This window comes from Trichomonas vaginalis, chromosome V, assembly GCF_026262505.1.
Source record: "Trichomonas vaginalis G3 chromosome V, whole genome shotgun sequence".
Classification (NCBI taxonomy): domain Eukaryota; phylum Parabasalia; order Trichomonadida; family Trichomonadidae; genus Trichomonas; species Trichomonas vaginalis.
This window is the reverse complement of record NC_067207.1, coordinates 642,787-664,131: the sequence shown is the minus strand read 5'-3', so window position 1 is coordinate 664,131 and position 21,345 is coordinate 642,787. Positions and strand designations below refer to the sequence as shown.

General features: G+C 33.9%; 12 protein-coding genes and 3 pseudogenes across 15 annotated transcripts, besides 2 other annotated features; 6 read left to right on the top strand and 9 right to left on the bottom strand.

Moving 5' to 3' along the window:
* Positions 1-14,813: part of a mobile genetic element that runs on past the window's edge.
* TVAGG3_0257260 (uncharacterized protein) lies at positions 7-369 on the bottom strand (the record flags this gene model as incomplete). The annotated part of the gene is made up of 1 exon (XM_051228268.1): positions 7-369. One exon carries the CDS (start codon positions 367-369, stop codon positions 7-9), a length of 363 nt encoding a protein of 120 aa, XP_051097998.1.
* TVAGG3_0257250 (uncharacterized protein) lies at positions 1,414-1,614 on the bottom strand (the record flags this gene model as incomplete). The annotated part of the gene is made up of 1 exon (XM_051228267.1): positions 1,414-1,614. One exon carries the CDS (start codon positions 1,612-1,614, stop codon positions 1,414-1,416), a length of 201 nt encoding a protein of 66 aa, XP_051097997.1.
* On the top strand, positions 2,213-3,070 carry TVAGG3_0257240 (annotated as a pseudogene). The gene has a single exon. A coding segment is annotated over exon 1 (858 nt).
* TVAGG3_0257230 lies at positions 3,346-3,749 on the bottom strand (annotated as a pseudogene). The gene has a single exon. A coding segment is annotated over exon 1 (404 nt).
* On the top strand, positions 4,254-4,721 carry TVAGG3_0257220 (annotated as a pseudogene). Its single transcript has one exon. A coding segment is annotated over exon 1 (468 nt).
* Positions 4,738-5,040, bottom strand: TVAGG3_0257210 (protein of unknown function, DUF4108 family; the record flags this gene model as incomplete). Its single annotated transcript, XM_051228266.1, has 1 exon — positions 4,738-5,040. A coding segment is annotated over one exon (303 nt), but the record flags the coding sequence as incomplete, so codon positions are not given.
* Positions 9,182-10,038, bottom strand: TVAGG3_0257200 (protein of unknown function, DUF4106 family; the record flags this gene model as incomplete). Its single annotated transcript, XM_051228265.1, has 1 exon — positions 9,182-10,038. A coding segment is annotated over one exon (857 nt), but the record flags the coding sequence as incomplete, so codon positions are not given.
* Positions 10,071-10,541, bottom strand: TVAGG3_0257190 (protein of unknown function, DUF4106 family; the record flags this gene model as incomplete). Its single annotated transcript, XM_051228264.1, has 1 exon — positions 10,071-10,541. One exon carries the CDS (start codon positions 10,539-10,541, stop codon positions 10,071-10,073), a length of 471 nt encoding a protein of 156 aa, XP_051097994.1.
* Positions 11,370-12,547, bottom strand: TVAGG3_0257180 (protein of unknown function, DUF4106 family; the record flags this gene model as incomplete). Its single annotated transcript, XM_051228263.1, has 1 exon — positions 11,370-12,547. A coding segment is annotated over one exon (1,178 nt), but the record flags the coding sequence as incomplete, so codon positions are not given.
* Positions 13,935-14,717, top strand: TVAGG3_0257170 (uncharacterized protein; the record flags this gene model as incomplete). Its single annotated transcript, XM_001324172.2, has 1 exon — positions 13,935-14,717. A coding segment is annotated over one exon (783 nt), but the record flags the coding sequence as incomplete, so codon positions are not given.
* Positions 14,718-14,813: a terminal%2Cinverted (terminal inverted repeat of Maverick-3 transposon ID:TVAGG3_0257160).
* A 197-nt stretch (positions 14,814-15,010) lies between these two features.
* On the top strand, positions 15,011-16,322 carry TVAGG3_0257150 (uncharacterized protein; the record flags this gene model as incomplete). The annotated part of the gene is made up of 1 exon (XM_001324173.1): positions 15,029-16,006. The coding sequence occupies one exon, from the start codon at positions 15,029-15,031 to the stop codon at positions 16,004-16,006; it is 978 nt and encodes a 325-aa protein (XP_001324208.1).
* Positions 16,323-16,587: 265 nt separating this feature from the next.
* On the top strand, positions 16,588-17,208 carry TVAGG3_0257140 (uncharacterized protein; the record flags this gene model as incomplete). Its single annotated transcript, XM_001324174.1, has 1 exon — positions 16,588-17,208. The coding sequence occupies one exon, from the start codon at positions 16,588-16,590 to the stop codon at positions 17,206-17,208; it is 621 nt and encodes a 206-aa protein (XP_001324209.1).
* Positions 17,209-17,312: 104 nt separating this feature from the next.
* On the bottom strand, positions 17,313-18,304 carry TVAGG3_0257130 (1-alkylglycerophosphocholine O-acetyltransferase protein; the record flags this gene model as incomplete). The annotated part of the gene is made up of 1 exon (XM_001324175.2): positions 17,349-18,302. The coding sequence occupies one exon, from the start codon at positions 18,300-18,302 to the stop codon at positions 17,349-17,351; it is 954 nt and encodes a 317-aa protein (XP_001324210.1).
* An 837-nt stretch (positions 18,305-19,141) lies between these two features.
* TVAGG3_0257120 (zinc finger, C2H2-type family protein) lies at positions 19,142-19,666 on the top strand (the record flags this gene model as incomplete). Its single annotated transcript, XM_001324176.1, has 1 exon — positions 19,142-19,666. The coding sequence occupies one exon, from the start codon at positions 19,142-19,144 to the stop codon at positions 19,664-19,666; it is 525 nt and encodes a 174-aa protein (XP_001324211.1).
* Positions 19,667-19,813: 147 nt separating this feature from the next.
* TVAGG3_0257110 (protein of unknown function, DUF563 family) lies at positions 19,814-21,202 on the bottom strand (the record flags this gene model as incomplete). Its single annotated transcript, XM_001324177.1, has 1 exon — positions 19,814-21,202. One exon carries the CDS (start codon positions 21,200-21,202, stop codon positions 19,814-19,816), a length of 1,389 nt encoding a protein of 462 aa, XP_001324212.1.
* Between the last annotated feature and the right edge of the window lie 143 nt (positions 21,203-21,345).

Genomic DNA, 21,345 nt, shown 5'->3' with positions numbered 1-21,345 from the left:
AGATGTTTACTGAATTGGTTGGATGTCGCCTTCTGAGGTTATGAAGAACGGCTGTCCAGAGTAGTGAAGTAGTGCTCTGAGAATTTGTGTAATTCGTGGAATTGGGCTCTCACGATATGGAAGTAGTATCCAAGGACGTTTCATGAAGAACTTCAAGAGGGCTTCTTTCTTCACATCCTTAATATCATCGAATGCAGTGCCTTCTGGAACTTGAATTGCAACACCTGTTTCAATTTCCAACTTTAAGACACTATTCTTGGACAACCAGAAGCCAATGGACTTGCTTGGTTTGCACTTGCTGAGATATTCCTTCACGGTTTCATTTACCTCAATTAGATAAATTGCTTCGTCTAAGGGGTCAAGCTCCATACTGAGTCAGTACAATATTGTACTTTTTCAAGACAATGTTGTACTTTTTCAAGACAATGTTGTACTTTTTCAAGACAATGTTGTACTTTTTCAAGACAATGTTGTACTTTTTCAGAACAATGTTGTATAAATTCAGTACAATGTCTCTCAAATTTGAGTACAGCTGTACTTTTTCAGAACAAGTCTTGAACTTTTTCAGAACAATGTTGTACTTTTTCAGAACAATGTTGTACTTTTTCAAGACAATGTTGTACTTTTTCAAGACAATGTTGTACTTTTTCAAGACAATGTTGTACTTTTTCAAGACAATATTGTACTTTTTCAAGACAATGTTGTACTTTTTCAAGACAATATTATATTGTTTCAGAACAAAGACGGTTAAGACACAAACGAATGTCCGACGTCCCACCTACTGAACCCGTTCCACAGCCAGAAGAACAGCATGCTCCAGCACCACAACAGGTTCCACCTCCACAAGGCTCCCACAGCAACCTCAGTTCCAACAAGGACCTCCGAATTACTACCAATTTCCACCTCAAGGTTACTACCCACCACAAGGCTTTCCAAACTACCCACCACAAGGCTTTCCAAACTACCCTCCTCAACCCATGCCTTACTTCCCTAACCCTTGGATGTTCATGTCAAACCCTCCACCCCAATTCCAATTCAATCCAATCGAAGAGAGACCAAGAGTTCGAAGAAGGTCTGAACCGTTTACGCAAAGAGTATGCCACAGCCCCTATGGAAGAAGACAGGCTTTCATCTCTTCCCTCAAATCGACCGATTCGACTCGTACCACAGATTCGGTTCGTGACCGTGAAGACTACCTCAAGCAGTCTGAGAGACTCTTCATCCTACAACCATTTACAGTTGGAGCTCTCAAGAACATGCGCAATTACGAAGGTCAGACACCAGCTGGAGACCGCAAAACAGACGTACTCGCAAGAGCAGTCCAACTGGTCAAGACAAAGACTGAGATAGTCGACTTCATTCTTGCAGCTTGCCCATACAAGTAAAAAAATAAACAATTACGAGTTAAACTTTTTACTCTTTCTTTTCTGAGTTGTTTAGAGCTGGTTTCTCTTGTAGAAACCTTTCGTACTCTTCCATGGTCATGTAATTGCGAATTTGGTACGCAATTCCAGGTTCGTTGTTTTTGAACCTTACGTATGTAACGCTTCCATCCTCCTCAGGGAAGTAAGCTGCTAACATCTGACCAAGTTTTCTCGGTGACTCGGAGCTCATAAAAATGTCACTTTTTAAACGTTAAGTTTTTAGTCTTATTTTACCCTTTGTTTACCCTTTGTTTGTCAAGGTAGTATTGGAGTGCAATTTCTCCAAATTCTCTGTGTCGGAGTTCTTCAGCATTTTCCAAGGTGTACCTGGAGAACTCAAAGAAGTTGTCAAGAACATACTGCCATGCTGCTCTTCTGAGTTCGTCGGTATTTTGGAAGTGTTGCACCTTCGAGTCTTCGGACATGAAAAAATAACACTTTTTCTATTAAACCGTTTACAATTTGAATTTTGTTGCTGAATTCGCAAAAATATATTTAGGGTAGAAGGTTAGATATAACCTCTTTTCTAACCTCTTTTCTAACCTCATGAATTTTCATGAATTTTATACAGAAAATGCTTGTTTTGAGGTCGAGCCACTTTTGGCTCCACCGTATTCTTTCAACCAAAACTCATGAATTCGGCAAAAATATATTTTAGGGTAGAAGGTTAGATATAACCTCTTTTCTAACCTCTTTTCTACCCTCTTGAATTTGTCATGAGTTTTCCCGAAATAAAAAATAAAGTTGGTTTTTTTAAAAAAATATTTTTTTATTTTTATTGTAAGAACATGTTAGCAACAACAGCACCAAACTCTTTAGTCATGAACCCAACTTCAATGTTAGTAGAGATGAAAAGCTTCATTCCTTCTTCATATACTTTCGAAACAAAAATCCAGAAGATAAAGCAAGAACTTTTAACAAGTAATTTAGACTGTAGTGCGAAAGATGAAACAAATGAACAGTATCTTTATGAAATGCAGGACATTATTGACCATTTACCCAAATTGCCTGAAATCCAACAACAAAAACTAACTATTCCTGAATTCGACGAAATAGAAGTCAAAGCAACTGACTCAGTAGAAATAAAGAAGTTCATACGTAAAGTAAATTATGAATTCCTTGGTTTCATTGCAACCATAAGTTATGGACAAAGATTGCGACATGGTATATAAGAATGTCTGACATTTACAAATCTGGAAGAATTTAAGACCTACGACAACTTTGTTTCGTTAGTTGCAAAATGTGTTGGGAAATAAGAGATAAAGATAGTAGGGTAAGGTATGGAACGAACAAATAAAACCCGCATGTTCGAGTGAAGAAAACATTGACGCCTTAGTCATACTAGCAGGTAAGATTTCAATGTACAATGCTAAAATGAACCCACAATGTTCAAAATGTAAAGCAGCAATGAGGAAATATAACTACTCCGTCAAAGAGATAGAACGTATGCGAAACGACTATGCTGACTTAAAGAAAGAAGTAGAGAAACCAGCAGAAGATAAAATGGACATGTTGACATTTCTGAACAAAAACTATCCAACAGCTGACGATTTCCTTCTTTCAGATGTCAAGAAGAAATATAAAGAAACCTTCGGCATTGTTAAAACATTCGATGTACTGACAGAAGAAATAGAAGCTACGAAATTGTTTAGAATTTCACGAATTCACAATGTTTACCATGTAAAACGCTTATAAAATAACTGGGGTAGAAAAGAGGTTAGATATCGGGGTAGATATACCCTTCTACCCTAAAATATATTTTTATTGAATTCTGAGTAAAATTCTGAGTAAAATGACATATGGAACACGTACTTTTTCAGTAAGGACATATGGGGTAGAAATGAGGTTAGAAATCGGGTTAGATATACCCATCTACCCTAAAAATATATTTTTATTGAATTCAGCACAAAACTCTTTATTTTTATTGACTTTTTACAATTTGAACTTTGTTCGCGTAGATGTGAATTCTGAAAGAAGTATGAGGGTCTTGTATGACTTTGTACTTCTCCCATAGTTCATGTCTGTCAAACTTACCTGCCATGGACTCTTTCATAAGTTCCATGAAATCGTCTTCGGACAATCCAGGGAAAAGTATGATATCAGTAAGTATTCTTTTAACATCCTTACTTAAACTCTTTGCTGTCTGTACACAAATGACAACAGAGATGTTAAAGTGCTGAGCTTCTTAAGAATTCGACACATGTCTTGTTCTCTGTTCTTTAACAAAGGATGAGAGGCGAAATCATCTAAGATAAGAAGACATCTGTGAGGGTAAGTCTTCCAATCGTAAGATTGCAATTTCTTCGAAATGTATTCTATCTCTTTCTGTTTGTTTCTGAAGTGTTTCTTCTCTAATATTCTCTGCATTTCCTCATTTGGGTCTTTAAACTTCGAATTTATATACTCATTTATAGCATTGTACTTCAAAACTCTTCTTTGGTACTTCTTTATCCAATCCAACAACTCAGAGTCTTTTATACATACTAACTTAGACTTTTTTATAATATCTTTGAACGAATTTACGGTTTGGTCAAATTGACCAGAAGTACTACAAATAACAACTAACTCATAGAATGGGTTCTTCTCATCTAGTTCTTGTTGTTGTGCAGCCATTTTAAGATAAGTGAAAGTCTTACCCGACCCAGGTGGTGCAATTAGACCTGTTATACCATTCTGAGCAAATAAGAACTTGTCATGTATGGGTTTTATCTGAGCATTTTCCAACTTCCTCTTGTTCTTATTTAAAACATTCTCAAATTTCTTGTCAATGTCAGCAAACTTTTTTTCTAACATATTTTTAGAAAAATTAAAATTTTTATCTTTTTGAAAATGTCTAGCGATTTCGCTATCTATATTCGAGACAAGCTTTTCGACAGCAAAACATCTGTCGACCATAAAATCTTACATAGTGTAAACAAGAAAGGTGAATTTGTTCTAAAGTTCTGTTTCTGGGAATATGACAAGAACCATAAAACATTAGGCAGAGAAGTCTTTAAGTTTGTCAATGACAGACTTGTTGACAGAGATGACGCCGATTGGAAAGATGAAGTCCAACAAAAGTTCTTAGAATGCAAAGAAGGCACATGCGCTGTTCTTGAAGATGAAATAGAAAACAGAATAGAAGAGCTATTAAAGGACAAAGAACTTTTACATAAATATGGTTGCGAAATTTGACATAACTCCACCAGAGAAGAAGAAGAAGAGAGAAAAGAAAGAAAAGAAAGTAGAAGAAAAGAAAGTAGAAGAAGAGAAGAAAGAACCAGAGCCAGTTCCAGAGAAAAGAAATTTGACATGTAAAAATAAAATTTTATTTTTAGAACATTTCTGGGTCAATGTCAATGTTCTCTTCCTCTTTAGGAGCAAACACTGGCTTAGACTCTAAAATCTTTTTACCCAATTTACCTTGAACTTCAACTATCTTAGACTCATAATATTCATAGTCGTCTGCTTTCTTTGGTTCATAAGGTATAACAAGTTTGTATGCTTTGCCTTCTTTAAGGTTTGAAAACCTTCTGTCAAAATTTTCTTTGACTGCTAACAAACCTTCTATGTCTAAGTCTTCAAATTTCGCACCATTTTTAGTCACAATAGCAAACTTAACTGGTTCGATGTTCCAAACTTTGTCAAATGTAGACTTTTCAAAATGGTAGAAGTAAACATTCAAATAAGCGAATGGAGCTAGTTATCTTTGACTTCTGTCATATATTTGTTGACTGAAATATATTTCGTCATCTTTTCTATCGGATAAAAAAATATTTTTTTTAAATTTACTCAGAAAAATTATTTCTTTCTATATTTGCCATTCCGAACTTGAAAATGTTTTATACCAGCATAGAATTTTTCTCTAGAGCTTAGTCTTATATCGTTTTCATGACAATATTTTCTATATTCTTCATATAAAGCCTTTTTTTCATACATTTCATAAGGACAATCTAACCAGAATAGCGCATATCTATTTTCGTTATCTAGGTCTTTTCCAACAAACTCAGCGTACATTTCAAATAAAATAAAAATATATTTTTTATAAAATTTACTCAGAAAAATTTTTCTTTGTATATACGCCGTTCTGTATGTCTAAAAATTTTTGACATTTGCCAAGAATGTTCGTTTAGACGCTGCCATATAACCATACTCTGACAATATTGTTTATATTCATCGTACAATGACCTTTCATCTAAACACTCAAAGTTAGTCTCATCTATAAACAGTTCATATACACTCTTGTTTGCTTCTAACAATGTTTGTCTTTCTTCGGTATGTGGAATTTGTCTTGGATTGAACTTAGAAATATCTAATGTCATAAATATGAGAACAAGTGGTTGTAAAAGTTAGGTGTCAAAGTTTCTGCTAAGTCGTCAAAATATTCTGTATCTTGCATATGAGAATCTGACGTTCTGACAACTACATATCTTCTGTCAGAACTTTCTAACTTCATCGGAACAACATTGTTTGAAACCATGATGAAATTTGCAACATTTTCACAAACTCTTTTGGTCTTTATACTTTCTTTCAACAACTCCAACTTTGTCTGTTATAAGACTCTTCAAAGCATCTGAGTTCAAAACTTTTGTTGTATCTATACTTTGAAGTTCATTGCAAACTATAAGTTTCATATTCTCTATTGAGGAGTTAAACTTACCGCAGATGTTTTCTAAGTTTGTCATATTCGGGTTCGAATAGCCCTCTAACAGTTTGCACAAAATATCTGTAAAGAATGTGTTCTTACCAGTTCCTTGTTTTCCAATTATAATGAGAGCAGTTTCATTTTTAGCACTTGGATGTTGTAAGATGTTTGCAAACCAACATAAGATATACTCATAAACCTTTTCGTTTCCATTGCATATAATTTCTTTGACATGGTCTAACCAAGCTTCTATAATATTTTCTTTCCATTCTACTTGTTCATATTTATATCCAGTGAAGATAGAATAGAAGTTTGGAGATGGTGTATAGAACTTTATACACGAACTGAAAAATCTTCTAACTTTGACAATAAGATATCCCAAGCATCTAACATCTTCATGCCAACTTGTACGACTTTTATTTTCTTAAGTTTCTGTCTACATTCTTGTTCTGAAACTATTGTCGCTCTTGGTTTGTTAAAGACAACATCCCATTCTTTCATAACATAACATTCTGGGGCAGAGTCGACATAAATGACTAAACGTTTCAAATTCTCGACTGCTTTGTTATAGTCTCTAAATGGACACATATTTCTGAACGCTTGGAAGTCATAAAAATCTGAAACGTCTATTCTGTACATTTTATAAAAATAAAAAAAATATTTTTTTATTCTTGACTTTGTTGTTGCATTTGTTCCATTTGTTGCATTTGTTGTTCTTGAGCTATTTGTTGTTGAAGTTGTTCTTGTAGTACAATACTTTCACCAGTTGCATCTTCCAATTCGAAACTTTCTGCCGTCATTGACAAATACATAGGACATAAAAGTTTTACAGGAACAAAGTTTGCGTCGACTAAGGTTAAGTTTATGTTTGCTAAAGTGTTTGAGTTCACTAAAGCTGAAAACTCTGCATTCGAATGAACAATAGGCAAACCAGCAGAGAAAGTGTTGTTTATACGCATGAGTATCTTTTGGTCATAGTAGTTTCTGTCGACATTCGAATAGCACTTTGAACCTAAGTTTGAAACAATATATAAAATAGGTGTACTTAAAGTCAATGGAACAGACATTCCTTGTATGACACCTTTTCCTGTTATAGGAAACTGTTGGTAGTAAAAACCAGATATAAGTTTTGTATTATAGCTCATATCGTTTATAGTAAACTCAGTCGGACATCCAAACATAATGAAACCTGCTCTAGTTGCAGCACATGTTACATCCGTCCTTAAAGTATTAAATAAGTCAACAAAACCTGTTGGTGGTATATCTGAGTAAGTATCTTCAAAGAAGTATTTTTTACCATTCACAACAACAAAGTCTTCTGGTGTCAAAAGAGCAAAACAGGCTTTAGTCGTCATCGTGTTTAAGGTCAGTTTACAATATCGTCCTTGAGGACTTTGTAAGTTTGTTGTTATAGAATTATATGACTCAGGGTTTTTAGTCGTAATAGTATAAACCACTATGTCTTCTGCCATTTACTTAGCAAGTAAATTTTAATGAAATGTTGTGGTCGTCAAATATTTTTATGACGTCTGGGAAACTATATTTAAGTTCAACGTTTCACCTCCTTTCATAACGTATATCTTGTCAATGACATTGTATGAAACACCAAGCAAGCAATGTCGGGTTCTATTTCTTTGATGTTTATATCGTCTGCCTCTGTCAAAAGTTTCAATAGTTCTTTCAAAATTTCATGAGGTGCGATGACATATGAGTTCACTTTTACAGGGTTGTGCTCAACCAAGTTTAACATTATACCCAAAGCCTGACAAATCTTCTCCTGAGTTTTAAGTTTGTCTTTAAGTTGTTGGTAGTCGTTTCGAATATCTGCAACAGAACTTAAGTCTCTGCTAACTTCAGGATATGTTGGTTGTTCTTTTACAGGAACTATTGTTATACCATCTTCGTCTTCGTATGGTTTCCCCACTTCAACATCTCTGTCTTTGACATTGACAACAACACTTTGACTGTTTGTTTGAGTTGGTGAATTTAACTTCACATCTGCCACCGCCATTAAACCTTTTGAAACACTTACGCTTCTATTTTTCGGAAATGACATTTTACTTAGAATAAAAAGATGGACGTATTCGAGTATCTCTTCGAATTGAAGCAGAACAAAGTTTACACACACAAACAATACAATACATTGACAGAATAGTTCTTTATACAAACAATGGAAAATGTTATAGAATAGCAATCTTTGCTGAACCAAAATATTTTCATAAAGCAAAGAAGTTGGTATAACTGAAATGGTGAAAGTTCTTGAAGCAGACAAAAATATAACAACAAAACTTACAGATATTTCTAAAGGAAGTTTATAATACAATTTTATGTCAAAACTGGCGTACTGTCAATATTTGACGGAGAGAAGTCAGTTCAAGAACAACTTACTGACCTGCTGCCAAAATCTGCTCGATGGAAGCTGTCGTTATGCCAATCTGAGGAGCCCCAGCAGGTTTCATCGAACGAATCTTCAAAAGAGCATCTTCCGTGAAAAGTGCTATTGGTTTTGTAAACTTCTTTGCTTCAATTCATTTGGACCGTCTCTGTCACCAGTATATTGTATTTGAACTGTACCAACAGTTGAAATACCACCCATAAAGTCTTCTGAGTCAGCAAATGGAATGCCAAGCCAAAAGTTTGAACGGTCTCCATTTGTATATTGAGTTTTTGAGCTCCTGTATGAGTCCATACTTTCACATATGGCATAATAGAACTTTGCATTTCAGGGTTAATGGTTGTTGTGAAGTTGTTGTTAAAGTTCATAGCATCTAATGTCAAGTTGTATGACCTCATATCCTCAACTGTAGAATATTCTTCTCTTGGATAGTATTTGCCATCTATGTTTATATGGTATTTAATACCAGGGTTGTAGAAGCAAGAATAGTCATTTATAGTTCGTCTGAACAGTACAAACATAGTATCTGCATGTTTCATTGCAGTTGTTAAAGCAATATCTGTTCTTGCACCTGGGTCAGCACTTTGGTTTCCAACTTCACCTGCAAAGTCTTTGACAGATATTTGGTGTATAGGGAACATAAGTGGAACTGCAATATATTTGGCAGCTAAAGCATTTGAAATATCTGGGTCCAACATATAGACTGCAAGTCTGCTTTCTATTCTCTTGCATTCAAACTTTTCGCATGTGAACTTAACTGGGTCCCAAGCAGTTCCAGCAGCATTGAAGTAGTAGTTTACTTCAGTGTTGAGGTTTGAGAAACCAAAGTCTAAGTCAACTTTGTCTTTGCAAAATTCGGCGAATGACGTTTGATTTGCTCCCTTTACGTCTGTAAGAGTGAATGGGTCTTGTGTTGGTGCAATGACTAAGTTATTTTTGCTTGGAGTAAGTTCGATAGAAATTTTTCCTGCCCAGTTTGGCAAGTATCTTAAAAACCTGAAGATGAGGAAAGATGACAAAGGAACTCTAAGTTTCAATTTTACTTTGGTTACTGCTGCTGCAGTTTGTCCAGAAAGGTTAACATAAACTCCTGGAACGTTAGGGTCAAGTCTTCTTATTTTCTCAATAGTTGCATACTGGTCTGTTTGTTCTCTAGCTTGTGGTTGTACTGAGTTTCTCAAAGCGAACCATTCATAGTTTGCCCATGTTACTGTTTGAACTAAGTCAGAGTTAGAATATATCTTATATCCCATGAAAACTTCTGGAGCATATTGGTATCCGACATAGAAAATTCCATTGCAACCTTTCTTGTCAGACAACTTGGCAGAAGGTTTTATTTCAATGTCTTGTTCCACGTATAAGAAAGAGTTGTCAATAGAAATTATATGAAACCTGTCGCAAGCAATATCTACTGTTGTTGAAGAACCTTCTCCAAACTCACCTACGTTTCCATAAGAAACAGCAGTTGTATATTCGTAAGTTCCAGGAACTATTTCTGACCTTCTAATGGCATTGTCGCATTCGTTATACCATTCGGAAACATTTCCATTCATAGCATCCAAAACTGTTGGCGTTATATTCTGAGCGGCGTACATTTCATATGAGTAAAAATATAGAATAGTTGGATTTATATGTCATAATAGAACCCACGTGGACCAAGCTTTACTTTCTTCCTGACTGAGTTTTTAACTCTTCTTTTTCCTTCATTGCCCTCTGCTTGAAGTTGTTGCATCTTTGCATTATGTTCATCTAGTATGTTGCAAATTTCCCATGTCCTTTTTGCCTTTTGGCTCTGGTCGCCCATCTCAGGTAACCTATATCCTAGAAAGAGTTTGTCATAGTCTGTATTTGAGTCTTCGCGTATTGTTTGCATGACTCTTTCCTGAGTTTCCGGTTCAAGCTCTTCAAACAGTGCCTGTCCATATGGAATATGCTCGTTTCCAAATATATGTTTTTGTAGCCATTCTGGTTTTCTTTCCATGTTACCAACTATATCTTTTGTGAATGGGAAAGCTTTTACCCAATCTTTCAGTCTTGCGTCGTTTATTTCTGTAGTTGGTTTTATTTTGTCAAGGAACATGTTTTTCAATACTAACATTTCATTTGGTACTGTCCATTTGAGTTTTCTTAAATATTCATCCCTTCTCAGTTCATTGTCTGCAAAGTAAGTTTTTATGACATTTTGTAAACTTTCGTTTGCAAGGTCATGTACAATAGGTTCTCTTCCTTCGCTGTCCCTAACTTTCTTTCTAAACTCTTCACCAAATATACCATCTCTATGGTTCTGTGTAGTTCTTTGAGATAAATGTTCTAGAACGTCAGGTGTTATATTTCCATCAGCCATGTTCATTTCATACTGGTTCAAAATATCTGCATCTTTCATATCTTTCAATGGCATTAAAGCCGCGCTGAAAATACCAGCTATATCTGGTTCACCATTCACTTCCATTGCGTCTACAACTTCTTGGAATTGAGGTTGTAAGTTTATGAACCACCTATCCGGATTAGCTTTATGACCCCATCTCATTGTAGTTCCATCGTCTGCAGAAACAAAAGTAGGTTTGTTTCCATCTTGGTTAGGTTCTGAATGAACTTTAAACAATGTTTCATTTCTATATGTTTTCTTGAAATTTAACCTTTTATTTTCACCGAGTTCATCCGAAGATTGAACGTTAAATGCTCGTAAGTAAAAAGGGTTGTTGTATTTGTGTACATTTTTTTCAGTTCTTCCATTCTATGCTGAATATTTTCATCTGGTGTTGGAGTCTTTTGTATGTCGGCGAACATTTTTCGATATTCTTCTACTATGTCAGCCGAATTTTTTTTAGACTCTTGGAAATATTCCATATTCTCCGCATACTCTTGTTGAGGGTCAAGATTTTTCGGCTGTTCCAAATCTTCATCTAGTTCTGTGAAGTTAGTTTCCAAAGGAGTGACTTGTTCGTTTCCTTCAGGCTCTTCTAGCTGTTGTTGCTGAACTATTTCTTCCATGTCTGGTTGTATCTGAACTATTTCTTCCTGTGGAGTTTCTTGTACCTCATCTGCTGGCATTTCATATATTCCGAGACCGTTTTTAACAATTTCCCTATCTACGTCATCCGCATTCATAAGCTTTTGTTCTTTCGTTCCGTCTCTATTTTTTACGCGTTTCATGACGAAAGTTGAATTGTCATTTAGCTCTGACATCAAATATCTCGGAGTAAATTCATCCATGTCATTTGGATGATATGCTATTAAATCATATCCCTTTGCGAGCTTGTATTTTCCAGGTTTGAGATTATATCCGTTTTGGTGCTGAGCCATAAAGCTAAATAGGTTCGGGTCAGTATTTCCATCCTTGAACTTTCCAATAGCTTCTTTATATCTGTCACTAAAGTCAACAGTATCTGGGAAACCACACTCTTCTTTAAGCATTTTTAAGAATTCTTGGTTTCCTTGTTCTCTACTTCTTTTATGTCCTTGCTCTGTTTGTGGTTGTTGTTGTGCAGGGTTTTGAACTGTTGGTTGCTGTGCTGGTTGTTGTGTTGGTTGTTGTGTTGGTTGTTGTGCTGGTTTTGGTGCATGCCTGTGTCTATGTCCATGTGACGATGTAAATGTTTTAGGTAGTCCTGGTGCAGGTGCTTCTCTTGGAGGGTTTGGTGGTATATAAATTCCACCAGCTGGCACATATGTTCCATCTGCAGCGTAATGTCCTACCTGACTTTTCGTTCTTAAGAAAGCATTTACTAGGTCTGTTTTGGTCTGTTGTAACTCTTTTTCTTGACTTTCCACAACAGTTGCTCTAACGGCGTCATAGGCGCTTTGAACTGCCTGTCTCGTTGCTGCATCTGTTATTTTCGTCATATTTTGTGCTACTTCTTTTAACTCTTTGTCGAAACCTTCAGACTTCAGTTTCTTTCCAGATGAGAAGTCGTTCACTTGTTTCACCTTACTATGAAGAGCTTCGAAGGCGTTCTTAAAGTCAGCATTTGTTAAAGCTTCATTTGAACTGTCTTCATCCGCTTGTATTTTTGTCCTTATTGACCCTATGAGTTGGGCTGCTTTAGCGTTGGCTTGGGCATCTAACCAGTCATTGTTAGCTTTTATATATTCTGCGCTTTTCATTGCCTTTTGCATAGCCGCGTCGTTATTTTTACTTTCTTGTGCTAAGTTTTCATACTGTACGGTTTGGTTTTGCAACTGTAAAAGTTTTTCTGCCTTTACATTTGCTTCAACTTCTTTTTTATACTCATCGCTATCCATATATGTCTTCAGGGCTTTTTGTTTTATCTCTTCATCTTTCAGTACTTTATATTGAGTAGTATGGTTTTTCAAATTTATGACATCTTGTTCCATTTTTGCTACTTCTGCTGCTTTTTCTGACACTTTTTTTGCATATTCCTCTGTACTTAGTTCTTTCAGTTGTTCTTCTTTCTTCTTTTTCTCTACGTTTAACTCATTGAGTTTCTTTGTGTGTCTGTCATATTCTAGTTTCTTTTCGTTTTCACTTATTTGCTTCTGTATGTCTATGTTTGACTTTTTGACATCTGTTATTTGATTTTTGAGTGAACTCAAATTCATTTGACTTTGAGGGTTATAGGCTGTTCCGTCTGCAGCTCCACCATAGCCTGCCATTTTCGCTAAAAGTGCCGCTCTTAAACCTCCACTCTGTGCACCAATGACTCGGTTTAAAAGCATAGGATTGCTTGACATTTGTTGCAACATAGTGGGGTCATTCAGCATTTGTTGTTGCAACTGTTGTTGTGGTGTCAGTTTTACTTTTGGATGTTTCAATGCTCCCTTCCTCTTACGTATATTCTTACGTAGCTTACGTGGCATTTTAAGTGAAGTTAAAAAGCGGTTTTTGACAGATGTTTGTATGACACTTTTTGTTCAGCTCAAAAAACTACTCGGTCAAAGTGTTGTCAGTTTTGTAAAATATTTGTTATATCGTTCTATAATATTTTTTTAAAGTACTCAAATATATACTTTAGAAAAGTGGGTCTATCTCTATGAGCGTTGACGATAGACCATTATTTGTTCGAGCAAATATATACTATCGTATGTTAAAAATATTTTGACAAGTGTAAAGTATGTGTAAGCTCCTTTCTGTCAAAAGTTTGTCCGATGGTGAAAAAAGTATATATAGAAAACAAAAAACGTTTATAGTTCATTCAATATTTGAGATGGAACGGTTTGCCAACGGTAACTATTAAATAAAATAAAAAAATAGAGGGGGTTACCGTTGACGAAAACGGTTTATTTTAAACTTTTCTATGAGTAGTCCGAAAAAACAGTTTATTTTTGTCTAATGGCATTCGCTAGCGTGTTCGCTCCAAATTCACCTGAAGAAATTGCTTGCAGACTTTCAGCGCCCACAGGTTTAGAGCCTCAATATCAAACTGCAGCATCTACACATTCTCCAAGCAGAACAGACAATTCAAATTCAAATTTGTCCTGCAATTCGCTCAATCCAAAGCCACTTTCACTACCAAAAACAATACCAAACGAGCTCCGTATTACAAAGAACCACAGCAACGCTGAACTACGCAAAATACTACTCAGATTGTCTGAAGAATACTTCAATTCAAAGCCAGAAGAAAGAGTTGCTGCAACTTTTAACAAAGAATATTGTGAACAACTCAACAAAGTTCTTGCAGACTTTACCAAACTACAAAAAGAAACACCTGACCCATTCGAATTAGGCGACACAATTGTCAACTATTTTCCAACAATAACAAAGATAGTGTTTGACAGAACTATATGTCAGCTTATTGAAAGTCTTCCACCCAAAGCTGCAAAAAAAGTCGAACAGTTTTGTGTCGAATTCAAATTAAAGAGTTACGGATATCAAGATGACGAAGAAGAACGTGAGTACGGACAAGAAACAGCAAAATGGCAATGTCTTAGCTCACTCAACCCCAAGTTCAAACCATTATTTTACTCAGACAACAACACAATTCAAGTACGCAAAATTGCTATTCATTTCGTTAACCAAGCAGAAGACATTGAAGAAGGAGACTCTATCTCAGTTTATGTTTGCTACTGCAAATTTTTCAAGGACGAATTTGGAGGACCAATTCTCATGCATGTCTTCAAGCCACATCAGCAACTCTACGTTGAAACTGAAATAACACTCATGCATGGAATGTATCTCAAGTTTGAAAGCCAATTGGAAAACACATACAACATTTGGCTTTCATACATTCAATTCGATACACCAGATGACTTTGATGTTGAAGAAGAAGACTCTACTCAAGAAGATGAACCACAAGACTCACAATTTTCCGAATAAAAACCTCATTTTATACTAAACATCTTCGGGGCTAGAAGGGGCGCAGCCCCTGGAAGCCCCACTACCTTTTTTTTTTTTTTTTTTTTTTTTTTTTTTTTGTAGATTTTTTAGGATAATAATATATCAATTATTTTCTCATGATTTGTCAACAATTGAAACGAAGTTGTCAATTGATGGAACCCTTTTCTTCAATGCATGAGTTGATTCTTGAATGATTAAAGCTTAAACAAAGTTAACAATTTTTTTTAGTTCCTCTCAAAATTGAATTAAAAGAACTTTTGATCCAAAAAGTGTCGGCTTCATTTTTCTTCATGCTATCTTTACTTTGCGTGAGTAAACTTTCATCTATTGGATTCTATTCAGTTATACTAAACCAAAGTTATCCAAATATTGAAGTTGCTACATCCGAAAGCAACAAAGTTTATTTAACTTATCAATTACCAAAATATCGTTCATCTTCTCCTACTGTATCATTCAAATATTACAATGATTCAATTAACCATACTTTCTATTTCAATGAAAGTACTGGAATTACGTTCACAAAAACACGCTTTAATATTTCATTTGAATCAAAATATGACGCAATACAGTTCAACATATACATTATGGATTTCAGAGCATGCAACTATTCATTCCTTACACTCGGCAATATGGAATATCGTTTGTATCCGTATAAAGCAGGTAAGATTTGTGTTTTCCCACATAACATACCAAGGAAAGTTAAGTTCCTTAACAAACGCGAAGATATAGTTAGCAATTACGCTTATATTGGTAGCCATACTGTTGCTTATTCCCCAACAATTACTGATATCAGTGATATCTCAGTTCTTGTTGCAGATTTTAAATATGAATATAGTAACAGTATTGTCATTTATGACTCGACAGATAGAAACATGGATGAAGACTGTGAACATCATTCTTTCATGATTCTAAATGATACAGGATTAATTCCAGAATATAAGTATTTTGATGGATACACATATCCTTATTGCCTTGAGAAATCAGACTCTTTAAGATTATTTTTGATTATCTTCTTTTCTATCTTTGGAGTTGTTGTTATTACTACAACAGTCTTATGTATTGTCTGTTGCTGCTGCCTCAGACCAAGGTCATTGCCCCCAGCTGCTCAACCAACACAAGTATACGTCAATTATCCACAATACGCGCAACCAGCTCCAAATCCATATGCAAACAATCAAGCACAGAATCCTCCATTATATACCCAACCACTTTTGCAGAATCAACAACAACCGGCATCAGCTCAAGAACCATTAAAGAGTCCTTACTAATTGGCTAATTATGTATATTGGTCAACCTCTTCATTAAACTAAAACTAACTTTCTATTATTATCAATTATTTTTTTTAATTCCTTCCTATTGTAAGAATAAAATCTTCTACGTCATACTAATATATGGACAATCTGAAGCTGGATGAAAATAATTGAAATATTGAATTCAATTTAAAGCAATTTCATATGGATAACCTATTAGATTGATATACCTAAAGTTTAAAAATACGTACTTATGTATGTCTATGACTAATAATGTTTCTCTGCAAGAAATATTAAATTCAATTCGCTCAAAAATGTAATATTTGAATTATTTCTGAAATAATTTGCTTATGTTCACATATGTAACCATGAATATCACAGTTACATTCTTCAATTATGAAGTAAAAATTTCCAAAATAAACAAAAATAATTGAATATACAAAGGAAAAATATATATTTCATTGGAAAATTATGAAGATAGAAAAATTTGGGAATCACGAATATGATTTATAATTAAAGTAAACACTTGTATACATATTTTAACCTTCAAAAATTTGATTTTGGATCACAAACATTATCGAAAAAAGTGTCATTAAATTATGTTTTCATTAATTTGTTTATCAACTTATAACACACAAGGATTTTACACCGTTACATTAAACAATAATAATCCTTCAATCGAAATTAATCCTTCTCTCACGAACTCACAAGTATATCTGACATATCAAATGCCAGATTATACGTATAATTCTCCTACATTAAATTTTACATACCCTGATAAACAGAAAGCATTTTCTACTTCGTTTACCTCCAGTATTGGAATCGTATTTAAATATTCTCATGTCATAATTGCTTTAAATTCAGAACTTTCATCAATTCAATTTAATATTTACATTATAAGTAATAAAATATGCGATTATTCATTTCTTGCAGAAAGAAACATCAAGCTTCACATAAGTCCGTATTCTTCAAGCAATATTTGCGTTTTCCCTCATAATATTCCAAGTAAAGTAAAGTTTGAGAGCGATTATGTTCATGTAACGATGTTTGCTATCAAAAATCTTAATGACTACGATTATTCTTCAGAGATCACAGATTTTGTCCAACCTACAATTCTTGTTTCAGAAAACATGTATAGTGATACATCAACATTCAATATTTACGATTCAACAGATCCAGACATGAAAGAATTTTGTCTATCATTTCTGAGCCGATCATAAATTTCATGTTATATATTTGTAATTAGCTGAGAAAGTATCACATTTGAATCTCTTTTGGAATCACACTTGCATATGGTTACTCTTTTAAATATAAATTTATATAAAAATTATAAAATTTGTTTACAGTAATAAAAATTAAGTTAATCTGTTTTATCTTTTTTCATAACAGAGCATGAGTGGTCTACTGCGCGAATTCCAATGAAATTAGCCATGTTGAGTTGAGCATTGTGAGAGAATGCTTTAACTTCTGATTTAGCGTCTTTTTCCATGGACATATATGGGAGGAAGTGTATGGAAAGTAATGATGGAGGCATTGAAAGAAGACGATAAATGTAATAAAATAAGTTTTCTCCTTGATATCCGTATGTATTATATCCATATGGAACTCCGAACATGTGGTATCTCATTGTAATTGGCTGAACTTTGTATGGAGTTGAGAAAGCCGTCTTTTCGTATTTCATTAAAGCTGCACCGCGTCCAGATGGAGCGCCTTCTGGAAATACGAGAACTGGAGAATTTGAAAAGTCATCAACTACATCAATAATCATTTTCGTACGATATTTTGGCTTTCTTGGATCGATATACACGGCATTAACAGAATCTAAAAGTAATGAGATGAATGGATATGTTCTGTATACCTGGTCAACTATAATTGTTAAATCGTGGAAGTATAAAATTACGAAGGCATCGAGTAATCCAATGTGATTTGAAATTACAAAGCGAGCTCCATCGTCAAATTGGCCATCTGTATTGATATATACGATGCCAAGTAGGAACAGGACACTTCTAATGCCAAATCTTGCAATGGATAGGCAGAAACTTTTGCCTGCTTTCGATGGAAATTGAAATGCTGTTAAAGCAAACTTGTATCCAAGAATTAAGAATGAAGCAAATATAACTATGAAAACTATTAATAATAATCTTATGATTCCGAAGAAAACAATGAAGCATAAAAAATGATATAATTTTTGCTGGGTTGTAAATTGATATGGAGCTTTTAATGACTCAAATTCCTCATCTGAGATATGAGATATATCATTCTGATTCTGAAACTCCTTACTTTTCAAAGGAGTTGAAGAACGAAGGAATGACATTTTTTCTTTTTATGATAAAAAATTTTTTTTGCTGTAAAAATGAGAGACTTAGAATAGCAAAATTTATCATGGAAATACATCAAGTTACTTGAAAACATGAAATTTCCAGCTTATTAATCCATGAAATCCTTATTTACAAATTTCTTTTAAAATAATCTATTGAATTCTAACAAGAGGGTATCATGATCTTAAATAATTAGAGCTTGTTCAAACATATTAGACTGAACAATAAAGTTTTGCCGTAATATTATTGTCCAAATAGAATAGCATATGTTTTATTAATTTTCATCTATGGATCTGTGAATATTTATAACACACTACAACGAGTCATAAGTAAACAATTCAAACTATAATGTTTAATATTATTTAGGGGTATTTACCCAAATTAATATGCGCCAATTTTTTAAAACACATTTGCATTATGTATGATAGCTTCATTGGGTACAAACTATACAGTTCAGCAATCAAATTCTTATTGATAAATATTGTTCAAATTTCTTCTTCATTTTTAGACCAAAGATGGAATTCCCTTAAGACATGGCATTACATTGCCATTAACTAAAGTCAAAAAAGTTAATTGACATGATTAAACAACCAATCACTGTTGTAACATCAATGCTTTTGGAAAAAATGGACGTTTAGTAAAAAATATAATTGATGTTTGCAGCCACATACAATCCAAATTCTAAAGCAATTCCCACTGCCCTAGGCGGATCGATTCATTTTGCACCTTATGTAACAAATGTTACAGTAGCATATCCACATACTTAAATAATTATTATGCTCCACGCCCAGCAGATGATAATCAACGATTTGTTTGCAAGAAACCATCAACACCTATGAATTGGAAACTTGCAGAATCAATTGACATCGAAAAAATGCAAACAGTTCCAGATATTCATTCAATTAAATATCTTATGTCCCAATTTAAAGAAGCTAAAATAGACGAAAATGATACAGATAACTTTGCATCAGTAGGTGCATACAAAGCTTTCAGAAGTATGCAAATAGCAATTCAGTATTTATTAGAAGAAAATCAAAAACTTATTGATCAATTCCAATACATATCTGACGAACCTTCACAGAAAATCTTAACACAATATAATGAAAATATATCAAAAGCAGAAGAATCTATCAAAAAGAGAGATGAAAAAATAAATGAGCTCAAAAATCAAGTTGAGAGGCTCTACTCTGAACGTAAAACAGTTGAAAGCGAACTAAAAAATATGAGAAAGAAACTTCATCATACGAGAGAAATTAATACAACACTTAGACAGAGATTAGAAGAAACAGAAGACGGTGTTGCTGATACTATGTATGCAAGAAAAAAGTATAAAGACCTTAAGAAGCGTCTTCATAGTTAATTATCAAATAATTTTGTTTTGTTTTGTAAATATGTAATTTTCATGAATATTAGATTTAAGCAAAGATGAAGTCCTTATGTGTAAGATGTAGATTTTAAGTTGAAATGTAAATTAAATTTTTTTTTTAAAGCGTATAATATCAAACATTTATTTAAACTCGAACTTACTGATCCTATATTTCTGTTCTGGGGCTTCAACAATTTTAGAATTTACACATGGATAATCAGATTCAGCTTTAAATGTACCATTTTGTTTTACAACATATCTATAGTAGGTTGAATTTGAAGCACGAGCAGCAGCACTTCCATTTTCCATACATTCATAACCTTCTGGGGAAAATTCAACAAAAGTTCCATTTTTAATCCAAAAGGCTTGTGATGTATGAATTCCTGATGACGAAAAGACATATTTTGCGTTTGCAACTATTTTTGCCAAAGCGAAATCTGTAGTTGATTCTAAATCAACGATAGTTATTTTTTCATGCGAAATCTGGCTAGCAATTTCTTCTATATTTGTGAAATCTACAGAGTTCGGACCGCCTTTTAACACAATTGCCTTTGGTATTCTGCTATCATATGGATCAAAAGGTATTTCCTTCAAAATTATGTCTCTAAGTGTATTCAAAGCAGCATCCGATGGTCTTAAGTGTCTAATTAATGATGATTCAACACAATTATAATCATTTGTCACTGGAAGAACATCTGCGAACATTGCAACCAGGTTAGAATCAACAATGCTACGAGGAGTACCTATTCCTAGTACTTTTACGATATCTTTTGAGTGCTTTATCAATTCTGCTAAAGGAGCACCGACATTCTTGATCCAATTCCAAGATAAAGGATCGAAAAAGCCTATGTTAACAATTAGCGATAATCCTGATCGTATTTCGTTCTTTGATAATATTTCTTCATTTTCTTCCGCAGAAATCTTCTTTGCGCTCATTACTTGTGATTTCGAGAATCTTATGAGAGGATTAGGGAATCTTGCTTTATGCGTTGATGGATAATATATTATATTATCTGTGAAGCAAGTTCGATAAATTTCACATTGACGAGTTTCTTCTGTAAGACCACTACAGTGTATTGTAGCATTATTTTCCTTTGTTGGCATAAGATTTGTAAAATTCTTTTCGATTAGAACTGTTTTTGATCTTACTAATTTTACTGTAGCATTTCCTTTAATTGGGCAATCGTAATACCATGTCACTTGTTTGTCCATTGATAGTTTATTACTTTCATTTGTCTGTATTACAAAAACTAAGCCGGCCATTTCAATATCTAATCTTATTAATTCAAAATGCTGTGAAAGTGAAATATCAAAGATATAATCGCATCTAAACTTTGCAACAAATCTGTTATTTTCGTATTCTAATGATATATTTTTAATATTATCGATTTCAGTTCGATTTCTTGGCAACATATTGATTTCTGTTGCATGACTATTTTCTCCGAAGCTAGAGATAATAGATAGGAATATAACCAATGCAATTAAAAAGTATCTAATGCCAAGTTTCCCAAAATCAACAGAAACTTGCATTTTTTTATTGTAAATTTTTTTTGGAAAATTCAGAATAATTACGGAATCTTAATTAGATAATTATCATGAAAATAATACAAAATTAAACGGCATCTCAATTTCAATGATATTTTTTGAGAAGAAAAAGATTTTACACGTTATAT